We start from the raw sequence: 16,463 nt of genomic DNA, 5'->3' as shown, positions 1-16,463 counted from the left end.
AGATTTAACCCGTACAACAGAATTAAATATTATTTAACAGAAGAGTTGATTCCTCACAGGTTTTTGCTACTGACCTGGATAGTGGGCTGAACGGCCTAATTGAGTATTCTATTATTTCTGGCAATCAAGAAGAGGCATTCCAGATCGACGCCCTGAGTGGTGTGATAACAGCAAATGCGATTCTGGATTATGAGTTCACCAGCTCCTACAGGTCTGTCCAGGACTCAGATCCCTTCAACCAACTCTTCTGTTCACTTTCTGATAAGACTGTCTCTAGCTTTGGGCATGACTTCCTGTTTTTTCTTATTTATTTATTTATTGAATCTCAGAATATTACAGGAGTATGAATATTTTGACTACATGAATTGCTGTTGTGTACTTCGTTTAAAATTTTAAGTGTGCTCATCACCCAAATAGTGTGCATGGTACCCATTAGGTGTCATTTTATACCCATTCTCTTCTCCCCCTTCACCTGCTTGATTTTCTGAGTTTTACTTATATATGTGCACATAAGTGTCAGTTAGTTCCAATTTAATAGAGAGAACACGGAACATTTGTTTTTCCATTCTTGCAATACAACGTAGGAGAATGGTCTCCAGCTCTATCCAGGTTTTACAAAAGGTATTAGTTCACCATTTTCTTTTATGGCTGGGTAATACTCCGTGGTATACAAATAATATTTTACACATTATTAATCCACTCATTTATTGATAAGTACTTGGGTTGTTTCTATATCTTTGCAATTGTGAATTGTGCTGCTATAAACAGTCGAGTGTAAGTGTCTTTTTGATAAAATAGCTTTCTTTTCCTTCGGGTAAACACCCAAATGGTGAGATTGCTGTATCAAATGGTAGGTCTACTAATTCTTTGAGGTATCGCCATAAAATTTCCCACATAGGTTGTACTAGTTTGCAGTCCCACCAAGGATGTATATGTATTCCTTTCTCTCCACATCCATGCCAATGTCTGTATTTTGGTATTTTTTTAATAAAAGCCATTCTCACTGGATTTAAGTGATATGTCATTGTGGTTTTGTTTTCAATTTCCCTAAGGATTAGAGACGTTTAGCATTTTTTCATATGTTTATTGGCCATTAGTCTATGTTCTTTTGATAAGCTTCTGTTCGTGTTTTTTGGTTATATTTTTATGGGACTTTTGTTGTTATTATTTTGTGTCTTCTGAGTTGCTTAGTTCTTTGTAAATTCTGAGTATTAGCCTTTTATTGAGTGTATAACATGCAAATATTTTCTCTCATTCTTTCTCCCATTTGGCTGTGCAGAAGCTTTTTAATTTAATTGAGTCCCATTTATTAATTTTTGGTGTTGCTGTGATTGTTTTGGGGATCTTTTTCATAAATTCTTTGTCTAGACTGGTATCTATAAGAGGTTTTCCAACATGTTCTTCTAGAACCCTTTTGTTTTTTAGACAGAATCTTACTGTGTCCTGGGTAGAGTGCTATGGCATCATAGCTCATAGCAACCTCAAACTCTTGGTCTCAAGGGTTCTCCCTACCTCAGCCTCCTGAGTAGCTGGGACTACAGGAGTTCACCACAACACCTAGCTAGTGAGACTGGGGTCTCACTCTTGCTCAGGCTGGTCTTGAACTCGTGAGCTCAAGCAATACACCCACCTTGGCCTCCTAGAATGCTGGAATTACAGGTGTGAGCTACTGTGCCTGGCCTCTTCTAGAATTGTTACAGTTTCATGCCTTAGGTTTAAGTAACATATCCATCTGAATTAATTGTTGTAAGTGGTGAGATGTGTGGATCCTTTTACAATCTTCTACATGTAGCTATACGGTTTTCCCAGTATCGTTTGTTGAATGGGGATTCTTTTTCCCAATGTATGTTGTCTGCTTTGTCAAAGATCAGATGGCAATATGGAGAATGTTTTATATCTGGATTCTCTGTTCCAATCTACTGGTCTGTGTCTCTGTTTTTGTGCCAGTCCCATGCTGTTTTGGTTAAGATAGCCTTGTAGTATAGCTTCAAGTCTGGTAAAGTGACATCTCCAGAGTTGTTCTTTTTGCTTAAGTTTGCTTTGGCTATTTGGTGTCTTTTCTTATTCCATATGAAGCATAGAATTATTTTTCCTATATCTGCACATAAATGATGTTGGTATTTTAATGGGGATTGCATTGAGTCTGTAGATCATCTTTGAGAATGTTGATTCTGCCAATCCATGAGCATGATACATTTTTCCATTTGTCTACATCCTCTATGGTTTCCTTTCTCAGTAATTAGTAGTTCTCTCTGTAGAGGTCTTTTATCGCCTTTGTTAAATATATTCCTAGGTATCTTATTTTGTTTGTTGACATTGTGAAAGATATTGAATCTTTGATTTGACTTTCAGCTTGACTGTTGTTGGTGTTTAGGAATGTTCTTGATTTTTGTACATTGATTTTGTAATCTGAAACTCTGCTGAATTCATTTATCAGTTCCAGGAGTCTGTTGGCAGAATCTTTGGGGCTTTCTAGGTATAAGATCATATTGTCAGCAAAGAATAATAGTTTGACTTATGTTGCCATTTGGACACCCTTGATTTCCTTCTCTTGTCTGATTACTCTGGCTAGGACTTCTAGCACTAGAATAATAGTGGTAACAGTAGGCAACCTTGTCTAGTTCCAGATCTAAGGGGGATTGCTTTCAATTTTCCCTTTCCATATGTTGGCTGTAAGTTTGTCATATATAACTGTTACTATTTTGAGGTATGTTCCATCTATGACTGTTTTGTTAAAATTCTTATCATAAAAGCATATTTATTTTGTCTAATGTTTTCTCTACATCTATTGTAATGATCTCTTATGGATATAGATGGGAAAAATTCTCAGTACAATTCTAGAAAACTGAATTCAGCAGTACATCAAAACAATAACTGATCATGACAAAGTGGGCTCCATCCCAGGAATGCAAAGATGGTTCAATATGCACAAAGTTATAAAATGTAAAAAGCGAAAACAAAGACCAGATGATCTTCTCAGTATTTTAAAAACTCAGTGCTACAGAAGTCTAGATTTACATACAGATATGTTTATGGGCTCACAATCTGCAAAAAAAAAAAAACCCTTAAAAAACCTAAAACGTCCATGAGTGGAGACTTCTTAAGGGTTTTTGGCACAACCTTTTCACAGAATATCATGAAACTGATTTTACAAAAGAAAGAGGTATATCTGTAGGTGCTGATGGCGAGAGAGCTCTTTAGATGAAGGCAGTGATGAGACACAGTACTGTGCTTACACAGCTTGCCTATGGAGCAAAAGCACACCCCGATACTTAGAATACTTCTGGAAAAAAACCCAAAGAACTGTTAATCTTCATCTCTGGAAAAACAATCAGGCAGCCTGAGGTCAAAGAAAGGGTTGGCTTCGTATTTTAGTGTGCTTGATATAATATCTATGCATATCTATAATATCTTTATCTATATCTAATATCTATAATATCTTGATATAATATCTATGATATAATATCTATGGTATTTTACTTGATCCTCACACAACCATTTCATGAGGATGTTATGGTGGGCATTTTCTTACTTACCTATAAGGCAATTGATAGGTAGGTCAGAAGAACCCCCAAACAGAGAAGCATAGACCACTCCATTTTGAGAATAAGGAACTCCATCTTGGCTGTTCAGGGACCTCTGCTGAAACACCCTCTTCTGGAACCCAGCAAGAAGGAATGAGAAACTAGTGTACACAATGGCTTCAGAGGAGCTAAACCATAAAGGAACGGAACAGGAAGCCAGCTGGAACCATCCCTGGCACTAATACACCAAAGTAACACTCCCCCTATCCTACCCTACTAAAGCCTTTATAAGATAAGCACTCTTGCTTTTCAGGGCTGATGTATATTGAGTCTCAGCCACCTTCACCCAAATAGACTTAAGCTATTGCTCTACATCCGCCTTTGTGACTTCATTGAGTCAATTGCTATCTTAACAGTCACAGTTAACACAGCGGCTTGTTCAGGGTGACAGAAGAACTGAAGGATCAATCTCAACTTGCACCCTGGTATGCTGATTCCAAGATCCACTATCTCTTCTGTACAGCTGCAGAGCAGACCTCGTATTTAAATAAAACACAGGCGTAGTGCACCAAGGACCCCAAGTGGCAATATTCTCATATGTCAAACTACTTTCATGTCTCATGAGGAAAGTACAATACATTCCTGTGGTGAAGCAACAAGAGCTGATTAAACTGGAATCTGTAACTGGGTGATCAGATTAACCTTTTGACTGTGAAAAATGCTTGTAGGTGTTCAGACAAGATGTGTGTTTGGTGCAAATGATGCCTGTGGGCATTGTTCATTTTGCCAACAATGAGTTGATGACTCCTGTTATGTCACCTGACTTGAATCTGTATGTATCATACGCTTCCTTCTCAATATTTTTTTGCAGTTAGGCCTGAAATAATTTGTACAAATACTGGAATTGTAAATCTGGAGTAGAATAAATTTGAAGAGTTGTCAAGTTCAAAAGACTCGATCATTGTTGGAGAATTTGGACATAGAGGTAGCTTTAAAAATACTTCTCACACAAAAAAACATAAGCTGTGATCAAGTGCCTCAGAATCTGATTTGGAAAACAAAAGTATAGAACCTATTTCAAATTTAAAAGAAATCAATCCTTGGCAACTTCAACAGAGAGAAGACAATTTGAATCCAAAATTATATGATTTTGATGCCAATATATCAGAAATAAGAGCCAACATAACACATCATCAATTTTAGAGCCCTTCCAGGCGTTCTTCTTAGAACATTTGATTAATCATATTGTACAGCTCTGGAGGAAGAACTGGTTCTGAGACAGCATTTTCCATCAAAGTGCAGCAATCCAATAGAAATACAGTAAAACGCCCACGGAGAAGCATTGTTTGCACAAAACATAAAAAGTGAAGCAAAGCGTGAGATCGGTGCATACACTGTAATGTTGGATTATGCATTGAACCATGTTTTGAGTTGTTCGATACAAAAAGATTATTAAATTGTTATTGATATGACAAAGCTTTGTCATTTCATTTTTGCTTGCATATTACTTTTTTATAAATATTAATATAAAATATTAAAACTGAAACCAACTTGGGTGAATTATTTTGATCAATAAGAAACTAGAGAACATCCAGGAATCCGCTGTGTACCCTAATGATAGTTGCCACTGCTACACGTCTCATCTGGTATGTTTCATTTCTGAGCGCTCCACAGTCAAAGGGTTAATTAACCTCTGAAAAACCTCCCAACTCTAAAAGTTTAATTAAATGTTCAGTCCTTTTGTTTGATAGATTTTGAAATATTAATTCAAAGGTATTTTAAAAGTTTAAGAATTTACCTGTATTAAGAATTTTTAGTAATATTTTAGCCTAAGTTTATGCTACTTATTGTATGAATATGTTAAAACCTATGATTGCTACACTGTTTCTATAATAATAAGCGTGAGCATGAGGCTCCTCCTATTCCCCCACCTTGGATGACTGCAGGTGAATTTCAGTCAGGTTGCTATTTGAATGATTACAAATTCAGAGAACATGGATCATCTGCTGTGTTCCAGGAGCTAAGCATTTTCTGACTGCAATGACTTTCTGTTACAGTGTCCTTCTCAGTCAGTGGAGCTCAAGTAACAATTTAATCTCACTTTTTTTCAAATGTTCTTACTTGCATGTCTGCAACATTTAAATTGGTCCCAATATTTAAATGTGCCTCTCTCCAATTCCCTATGAAGAATTTAACTCAAGGCTTGGAGAAGAAAGAACTGGGAGAAGTTGAGCCCCTCACACACTGCCACAAAGAGACACACAGGGATAACTTATCTCTCTCACACACAGCATCAACACCAACAAGTCTTCAGCAGCATCAACACCAACAAGTCTTCAGCATCAGCAAAGCAAGGAAATATTTTAAACTGGGGTGTAAAACCTTCTGCCTCTCTGCGCTCTCCCTAGCCCCACCCACCACCTCTGACTATGGTGTGGCTTCTAGCTCTTTAGTGTTTTCCTTGATATTTGAGACAATGAGAAATAGAGGATGATTTTTCCCTCATTTGCTATACCTTGAGTGAATGCTTTAGAAAGAGTATCATTTAGGGTGGCGCCTGTGGCTCAAAGGGGTAGGGCGCCAGCCCCATATGCCGGAGGTGGTGGGTTCAAACCCAGCCCTGGCCAAAAACTGCAAAAAAAAAAAAGAAAAAGTATCATTTAGCTTTGACTTTTCTTTACTTTTCAAGTATTGTTATTTTGTCTCATTGAGGAAACTATTTCCAATTCCAGCCATTTCTTTTAAAATGTAAACTGAGAAAAAAAGAGAATGTCGTGTGATTTTACTAAATACAAATATATTAAATAATTTTTAGTTTTCATATAAGCCACTTATAAGAAAACTCAGTAGGAATATGATTACAAATTATAAAATAGGTGTTCATTTTTATCTGACTGATATTTCTGAATCTATAAATACTGTTTACCAAGCATGAGCTGGGGATACAAAGACAAAATAATCCTGTTTTCAGGAAGGTGGAAAACGAGTCCCAATAAAATCTATAGTAGAAAGCATAATAATAATCATAATAGTTTCCATTTGTGGAGCTTCAGCTTAACGTTTATTATCTAATTACATTATTTTTATAGACACTATGTACAGAATGAAGAAATTTAAACTCATAGAGATAAAGTTGTTTGGCCTAGTATATGGAATAATATGACTTTAGCCTTGTGAACAATCTTGATGGGGCCTCTTATTCCATGATGTGAATGAATCTTAAAACTGCATGCATGTACATTTATAAAATACAAAATAGAAAAAAGAACTTTATAAAATTAAAATAATATTAACAAATAAACCGAGGAGTTTTTAACCACTTGCAGATTTCACCTTGGAATCTTTTTGGAGACAAAATTTCCCCCCAAGACTTCGAGACAGCTACTCTGAAGGGCTTTTAGTCAGCCTTGTCTGTCCAATCTGCTTGGAGTGAATTTTGATCACAAACCAAAAATAAATAAGTTTAAAAAAAAACACTTTCTAAAAAAAGACTAGCAGAGGAGACAAGATGGCTGACTGAAGCCAGCTTTCCACAGAGGCTCCTGTCCAGAAGGAGAGTTAAAGGACAGAAATTCAGCAAGTAACCTGGTGGATTAGAGCTGCCCAAAGAGAGAAGGTTGAAGAACGCACATCAACCCCGCTGAGGTGAGCTGTGACCCCTAGGATACAAACAAAAGGTACAAAATCCATCACCAAGCGGACGGGAGTCCCCTCCCCCATGAGAACGGCTTGGAGTGCCCCACAAACAAGCGAGCAGAGTTCAAAGGTCCTCCCACTACACTCCACAGGAGAGACCCTCTAAAAACTGGACCTACCTCCCCTACTAGGGTGCCACGGCGTTCTCTTGCCAGGCATAAAAATGTAAAACTGTATATATCCTCTACCTGCAACTTTGAGCTCCCAGCACTCCCCTCCACTCTCACTCTGAGGTCTGGAGGCCTGTCTCCCAGGAGTCCAGATTCCTGGGTGATTTCACAAGGGGTGTGGACAGGGCCTAAACTGCAGCTGGTCAGTGCTGACTCTGTGGCACAGGAGTGAGGAGAGGACGGTTGGCTAAGAGGGAACCACACTGGAGCGGTGGTGCCCCGAGGCGCAAAGCAACAACAGTCTTTTGGCAAAAATAGGGCTCACTCCCGGATATTCTGAAGCCACACCCCCTGTCTCCCTGGGCAACCAGAGGAGGCCGGGCATCTACTCAGGTGGCAACAACCACGGGACAGATCTGGGACGGAAACGTAGGCCCCGTGAGTAAAGGGTTTGCCTGAGGTGGTACCGGCCTGGGTGCAGTGCGGTGAGTAGAAACGCACGTGCAGAGCCGGGAAGTTATCAGTGTGGGGCTGACCCAGAGGACTGCTTTACTGAGCCTAAGATGCACCCGGCCCTCAGGGGATCATCAGCCTATAGACAAAGGAAGATAGGTGGCTAGAACTGACAGCTAACAGAACACAAACCTGCAGAAGCAAAGACAGGGCCTGAGGCACAGGCTCTGGGAACTCAAAACAGCTTCTCTTCTGCAGGGGAATTTAGCAGGGACAGAAACAAATTCCCGCAAAGTTGTTCTGTTCTGTTCTGTCAGTAACATCAATCAGGGGTGGGGCTAGAAATGAGTCACCACTCCCCAGCCTCCATCAAGCGCCCTAGGTTGTCAGGCCTCACCTCCCTCTGCTACATAGAGGCACAGAGCACAGCAGCCTGGCTGAGCAGAAATAGATTTCCTTGTGATTCAGGCAGGTGCAAACCCCTGGAGTGTCTGTTCACTACAGGCAACTGGGTCACAGCCCTGTGGGACTATCAGTGACTGGGTGTGACAGAAGTGCAAGCTGGGGAAGGAGGCATCAACCTTCCCAGACTGATTTATTTGCTGGGTGGGTCCTCCTGACTCAACAGAGCACTGGAGCAAGCCGTATCTGAGTAGTCACAAGATCCCTGCGATCCAGTTGCCAGAGACCTTTTAAACTCTCACACCTGAGACAGGTGCTGACTGAGACAATTGATTTGAACTGAGCCAATCGCCCAAGGACTATTCAGGTAGTGCCCTGGGTGTGTGGTTGTAGGAAGGTTTGATTTTCCTTTTCCAATTGTTGCCTATGGGGGGCGGGGTAACTTAATTGCTGGTATTTCTCCACAGCTGAGACTTCAACCCAGAGCAACTGCTTCACTAGGGTCGAACAGAGACCAGCTAAAAACAAGACAGAACCCCTTAGCCCCACCACACCAAACAGGTCCCCAGTTTCTCAGGCCATAGCACTGTACGGGTCCTCAACAAAGCTCCAGGGGAAAAATCAAATGGTGTAAAACAATCATGGGGCGGAATCAGCAGAAAAACTCTGGTAACATGAATAACTGGAATAGATCAACCCCCCCAAGGAAAGATATGGCAGATGTAACTGACAATCCCATTCATAAACAGCTGGCTGAGATGTCAGAAATCGAATTCAGCATTTGGATGGCAAACAAGATTAATAGAATCGAGGAAAATTTGGAATTAGAAATTTGAGGAGCAATTCAAAAGTCGGAATTAGAAATTCGAAGAGAAATTCGAAAGTTGTCTCAAGGATTTAACGAATTTAAAGACAAAACCACAAAAGATTTCAATGCACTAAAGCAAGATTTTGCAGCCCTCAAAGATCTGAAAAATACAGTAGAAGCCCTCAGTAACAGAGTGGAACGAGCAGAAGAAAGGATTTCTGATATGGAAGACAAAGCCTTTGAAGGCACCCAAACTCTCAAAGAGGAAGAGAAATGGGGAGCAAAAATGGATCATTCTCTCAGAGAGCTCTGGGATAATTCCAAGAAGGGTAATATCTGCCTCATTGGAATCCCTGAAAGTGATGAAATGGCCTCACAAGGCACAGAGGCCCTTCTCCATGAAATTATGAAAGAGAATTTTCTTTCTTTTTTTTTTTTTTTGTAGAGACAGAGTCTCACTGTACCACCCTCGGGTAGAGTGCCGTGGTGTCACACAGCTCACAGCAACCTCCAACTTCTGGGCTTACGCGATTCTCCTGCCTCAGCCTCCAAAGCAGCTGGGACCACAGGCGCCCGCCACAATGCCTGGCTATTTTTTTTGTTGTTGCAGTTTGGCCGGGGCTGGGTTCGAACCTGCCACCCTCAGCATATGGGGCTGGCGCCCCACTCACTGAGCCATAGGCACCAACCTGAAAGAGAATTTTCCAGACACGCCAAGAGATTCCGAAATTCAGATAGCAGACAGTTTCAGAACCCCAGCATGACTCAATCCAAATAAGACATCCCCCAGGCATATCATAATTAACTTCACTAAAGTTAATATGAAGGAGAAAATTCTCAAAGCAGCCAGACGTAAGAAAGCCATTATCTACAAAGGGAAGAATATTTGGATGACTGCAGATCTCCATGCTGAAACTTTTCAAGCCAGAAGAGGGTGGTCATAGACTTTTAATCTCCTAAAGCAAAATAACTTTCAACCCCGGATCCTGTATCCATCTAAACTGACTTTCATTTATGATGGGGAAATTAAATATTTTAATGACATTCACATGTTGAAGAAATTTGCCATAACCAAACCAGCTCTTCAGGATATTCTCAGACCTATCCTCCATAACGACCAGCCCAATCCTCTACCATAAAAATAAACTGACTCAGAAACTTTTGATCAAACTCCAACTTCCACAGTGGCAAAAGGATTAAAAATGTCCACTGGACTTTCGAAAAACTCGATACCCAAAATCTTACCAGACTTATCTATTTTCTCCATTAATGTGAATGACTTAAACTGTCCTCTAAAGAGGCACACATTAGTTGACTGGATACAAAAACTCAGGCCACATATTTGCTGCATACTAGTCACATCTTACCTTAAAAGACAAATATAGACTCAGGGTGAAAGGATGGTCATCCATATTTCAGGCAAATGGTAATCAGAAAAAGGCAGGTGTTGCAATTCTGTTTGCAGATATAGGCTTTAAACCAACAAAAGTAAGGAAGGATAAGAATGGTCACTTCATATTTGTTAAGGGTAATACTCAATATGATGAGATTTCAATTATTAATATCTATGCACCCAACCAGAATGCACCTCAATGATAAGAGAAACTCTAACAGACATGAGCAACTAGATTTCCTCCAGCTCCATAATAGTTGGAGATTTCAACACTGTTTTGGCAGTGTTGGATCAATCCTCCAATAAGAAGCTGAGCAAAGAAATTTTAGATTTAAACCTAACTATCCAACATTTGGATTAGCAGACATCTACAGAACATTTCATCCAAAAAAAACTGAATACACATACTTCTCATCAGCCTGCAGAACATACTCCAAAATCAATCACATCTTAGGTCACAAGTCTAAACTCAGTAAATTTAAAGGAATAGAAATTATTCCTTGCATCTTCTCGGACCACCATGGTATAAAAGTTGAACTCAGTAACAACAGGAATTTGCATACTCACACAAAAACATGGAAGTTAAATAAGCTTATGCTGAATGATAGCTGAGTTAGAGATGAGATTAAGAAGGAAATTGTCAAATTTTTGGAACAAAATGACTACGAAGACACGAATGATCAGAACCTCTGAGATACCACAAGGCAGTCCTAAGAGGGAAATTTATAGCACTGCAAGCCTTCCTCAAGAGAACGGAAACAAAGGAAGTTAACAACTTAATGGGACATCTCAAGCAACTGGAAAAGGAAGAACATTCCAACCCCAAACCCAGTAGAAGAAAAGAAATAACCAAAATTAGAGCAGAATTAAATGAAATTGAAAGCAAAAGAATTATACAACAGATCAATAAATCCAAAAGTTGGTTTTTGAAATGGTCAATAAAATAGATAAACCCAAAATCTCTAATCTCATCAATCAGAACCAACAAAGATGAAATAACAACAGACTCCTCAGAAATTCAAAAAATCCTTAATGAATATTACAAGAAACTTGATTCTCAGAAATATGAAAATCTGAAGGAAATTGACCAATACTTGGAAGGACGTCACCTTCCAAGACTTAGCCAGAATCAAGTGGAAATGTCGAACAGGACCATATCAAGTTCTGAAATAGCATCAACCATACAAAATCTCCCTAAAAAGAAAATCCCAGTACCAGATGGCTTCATGTCAGAATTCTACCAAACCTTTAAAGAGGAATTAGTACCTATATTACTCAACCTGTTCCAAAAGGTAGAAAAAGAAGGAAGACTACCCAACATGTTCTATGAAGCAAACATCACCCTGATCCCCAAACCAGGAAAAGACCCAACAAGAAAAGAAAATTATAGACCAATATCACTAATGAATATAGATGCAAAAATATTCAACAAGATCCTAACAAACAGAATCCAGCAACACATCGAACAAATTACACATCATGACCAAGTCGGTTTTATCCCAGGGTCTCAAGGCTGGTTCAATATACATAAATCTATAATTCAGCACATAAACAAAAACCAAAGACCATATGATTCTCCTAATTGATGCAGAAAAAGCTTTCAATAATATCCAGCATCCCTTCATGATCAGAACACCTAAGAAAATTGGTATAGAAGGGACATTTTTTAAACTGATAGAGGCCATCTACAGCAAACCCACAGCCAATATCATATTGAATGGAGTTAAATTGAAATCATTTCCACTCAGATCAGGAACCAGACAAGACTGCCCATTGTTTCCACTGCTCTTTAACATTGTAATTGAAGTTTTAGCCACCACAATTAGGGAAGAAAAGGTGATCAAGGGTATCTATATAGGGTCAGAAGAGATCAACTTTCGCTCTTCGCAGATATGATTGTATATCTGGAAAACACCAGGGATTCTACTACAAAACTCTTAGAAGTGATTAAGGAATACAGCAGTGTCTCAGGTTACAAAATCAACATTCATAAATCGGTAGCTTTTATTTATACCAACAATAGTCAAGCTGAAAAAACAGTTAAGGACTCTATTTCATTCACAGTAGTGCCAAAGAAGATGAAATACTTGGGAGTTTATCTAACAAAGGACGTGAAAGATCTCTATAAAGAGAACTATGAAACTCTAAGAAAAGAAATAGCTGAGAATGTTAACAAATGGAAAAACATACCATGCTTGTGGCTGGGAAGAATGAACATTGTTAAAATGTCCATACTACCCAAAGCAATATACAATAATTCTAATGCAATCCCTATTAAAGCTCCACTGTCATACTTTAAAGATCTTGAAAAAATAATACTTCATTTTATATGGAATCAGAAAAAACCTTGAATAGCCAAGACATTACTCAGAAATAAAAACAAAGCAGGAGGAATCACACTATCAGACCTCAGACTATACTATAAATCTATAGTGATCAAAACAGCATGGTACTGGCACAAAAACAGAGAAGTAGATGTCTGGAACAGAATAGAAAACCAAGAGATGAATCCAGCTACTTACCGTTTTCTGATCTTTGACAAGCCAATTAAAAACATTCAGTGGGGAAAAGATTCCCTATTTAATAAATGGTGCTGGGTGAACTGGCTGGCAACCTGCAGAAGACTGAAACTGGACCCACACCTTTCACTATTAACTATGATAGACTCTCACTGGATTAAAGATTTAAACTTAAGGCATGGAACTAGAAAAATACTAGAAGAGAGTGCAGGGCAAACCCTTGAAGAAATCAGTCTGGGTGAGTATTTTATGAGGAGGACCCCCCTGGGCAACTGAAGCAGCTTCAAAAATACATTACTGGTACCTGATCAAACTAAAAAGCTTCTGCACAGTCAGGAACACAGTAAGTAAAGCAAGCAGACAGCCCTCAGAATGGGAGAGGATATTTGCAGGTTATGTCTCCGACAAAGGTTTAATAACCAGAATCTACAGAGAACTCAAACGTATAAGCGAGAAAAGAACAAGTGATCCCATCGCAGGCTGGGCAAGGGACTTGAAGAGAAACTTCTCTGAAGAAGACAGGCGCACGGCCTACAGACATATGAAAAAATGCTCATCATCTTTAATCATTAGAGAAATGCAAATCAAAATTACTTTGAGATATCATCTAACTCCAATAAGATTAGACCATATCACAAAATCCCAAGACCAGAGATTTAAGTTTTTAAAAATTACATTTCTGTAGCATTTATATTCAAAGTGAAAGGACAGTCCCTACCAGGGGCAATGCTAAACTCACAGTATGCTGCCATTTACTGTTTATTATGAATGTGAGAGAAACAAGAAAAAAAGCAATTAGATAAACAAAGTAGGAAATGGGCTGAGATGTTAATTAGCATTTATAAAGTACATGACTCGTAAGAAGCAGAGCTGGGATTAGAGCCCTGGGTCTGTTGATTATACAAGGAAAAGGGAATAAAAGGCATCGAATGTAAAAAGCATGAGCAAAGGCATGGGTATGTGAAAGCGTTTCATGTGTTTGAAAGTAACAGGTAGTACAGTGCACCCGAGAAGCAACTAAGTGTGGGGTATCAAAAAGGTTGGCAGGCCAGTTTGGAAGGACTTTGAATGACATGTAATGGAAACTATACTTTATTCTGTGGACTACTTAGAAAATATCTGGGAATGGGTGCAGTGCAGGACAGAACTAGCATCAGGCAGACCAGCTAAGCTAGACAGTAGCAGTGAAATGCCTATTACATGGATGATGCCCTGAGGATAGGAAGAGGGGATATACTTAGTCAGATTTGGAATCCATAGGAACTAGGTGACCATTTGAATTTATTGAACAAGAAAGGAGATGGAGAATTGTTTTGAAATTTCTACATAAGAAAGGTATGAAGAGAAATAAATGGGGGTTATGATTATTATTCTGGGTACTTTGAGTTCGAAGGGCCAGGGCAAGGGTAAAAGTGAGGATACCCCTTAAGCAATTGAAAGTCCCTATCTGGAGCTCAGGAAAGGTGACTTCACTCAAGATTTAGATTTGGGGTTCCTCCAGGGAAAGGGTATGAAATGGAATTTCTTAGGGAGAATATGTAAAGTGAGAATGGGGCTGGGAATTATAACCATCTGAGGACTAGATAGAGAAACAGGAACCAGAAAATAGATTCTGGGAATAAGAGTATCCAGGAAAAGATGGTGTCATGGAGATCAAGGGCAAGAAGTTGGACTGCATGAAAGAACGAGGCTTCAAAATGTGTTTGGATTAGAATCTCTAAAAGTACAGTCATCTCTCAGTATCCACAGGAGATTGGTTCCAGAACTGCCACCCATCCCCCTTACACACGCATACTGTGGATACCAAAATCCGCAGATGCTCAAGTCCCTTATATAAAATGATGTATCCTTTGGATACAACTTGCACACATCGTTTCATATACTTTAAATCTTCTCTAGATCACTTATAATACCTAATATAAAGTAAATATTCTATACATAGTCGTTATACCATATATTATATACTAATCATTATACTTGTATGTTATTATTGCATTTTTCCATCTGCAGTTGGTTGAATCTAAGGGTACAGGACCCACTCCTTATTTTAAGGAGTTTAAAGACTTTCTAAGGAATAAGCTGATATCCCATGACTTTGGTTTATGCCTTTCCTAGGTTGGTCTAGGGTTTCCAGGTTCCACGTCTTTCTCTTTCTTAGTATTCTCTTCCAGTAGTTTTGTAGGGAGAGGTGCCAAGAAAGTAAATTGTCTGAGTCTATGCATATCTGAAAACGCCTTATTCTTCCCTCACTTGTAATACATACAATGAATAGTATAGAAATTGAAAACATCCAACTTTGAAGGCAGTGTGTGTTATCTCCTAAAACCCAGTGTTGCTCTTGAAAAATGTGATGCCCACATAACCTTTTTACTTTGTATGATTCTTTTTTTCCTTCTCTGTGGAAGTTTTCTGGTTACTCTTTTTATCCATAGTATTTTAAAATGTAATTACATATTTAGATGTGAGTCTATCCTTGTGCCAAGTATTCACTGTTCTCTTTGAGTAAGATGACTTTTATTTTCTATTTTCTTGTATTATTTCATCAATAATTTCCTCCCTTATGCTTTTAGGTTTTGTTTTGTATGTTTTGCCCTGCCTTTTTTTCCTTGGCTCCTATTCAGTCAGGTGTTGGACTGCCTGGATTGATCCTTTATTAGTTATATTGTATTCTCTACTTTTCATTTCCTATTTTGTGTGTTGGTTTATTTCTATCATTTTATTGTTCTGAGGTATTTCCTAAATTTTCATCTTCTAAATTTTCTTTTTTTGTTTTCTAGTTAAAAATTGAGGAGTTATTATATATTTGACTTTGCTTCCAAAAGCTCTTTCTTGATATTTGACTTTTTTCATAGTGTCTTATTTTTGTCTTATGAATGATCTTTTGATATCTCTTCAAGAACATGAATTAGAACTGTTGTTACATTTTTTCTTCCTTTCCTTATAAGCATAGATATTTTTAAGAAGAAAAGCTACAAAGGCCAATAAACACACACAAAAAAATGCTCAAGTGCCTCAGTAGTAATCACAGAAATGCAAATTAAAGCCACAATGAGATACCACTTTACTCTTGTCAGAATGGCCATTACTGAAAATAGATGTTGGTGTGGATGCAGTTAAAAGGGAACTCTTGTATGCTGTCGGTGGGAACATAAATCAGGGCAGCCTCTGTGGAAAACAATATGGAGAGTCTTCAGAGAAGAAAAAGTAGACCTAACATTTGATTCAAAATTCTACTCCTTGATATCTATCTAAAGGAAAAGAAGTCAATTTATTGAAAGATGCCTTCACTTGTATTTTTATCATAACACAATTCACAGTTGCAATGGAACCAACCTAGCTGCCCATCAACTGATTACTAGATAAAGAAAATGGGGTGTGTATAAATGTGTACATATATATATGTGTATATACATATAAATGTATATATACACACACACATACGTATCATGGATTATTACTCACTCATAAAAAAGAATGAAATAATATGTTTTGCAGCAACTTGCGTGGAACTGGAGGCCATTATCCTAAATGAACTATGTCAGTAAAAGAAAAACAAGT

The 16,463-nt window shown here is 38.4% G+C and overlaps 1 protein-coding gene across 1 annotated transcript in view; it reads left to right on the top strand.

The window, feature by feature from the left end:
* Positions 1-16,463, top strand: part of DCHS2 (dachsous cadherin-related 2) — a 257,837-nt gene that overhangs the window by 226,212 nt on the left and 15,162 nt on the right. The window contains exon 18 of the mRNA XM_053597835.1: positions 60-211. Within this exon, the coding sequence (XP_053453810.1) occupies positions 60-211 (152 nt within the window). The remainder of the gene's footprint in view (positions 1-59; positions 212-16,463) is intronic.

The sequence above is a fragment of the Nycticebus coucang genome, chromosome 1 (assembly GCF_027406575.1).
Source record: "Nycticebus coucang isolate mNycCou1 chromosome 1, mNycCou1.pri, whole genome shotgun sequence".
NCBI lineage: Eukaryota > Metazoa > Chordata > Mammalia > Primates > Lorisidae > Nycticebus > Nycticebus coucang.
The sequence above is the reverse complement of the archived record's forward strand: the minus strand, read 5'-3'. Positions and strand labels throughout refer to the sequence as shown.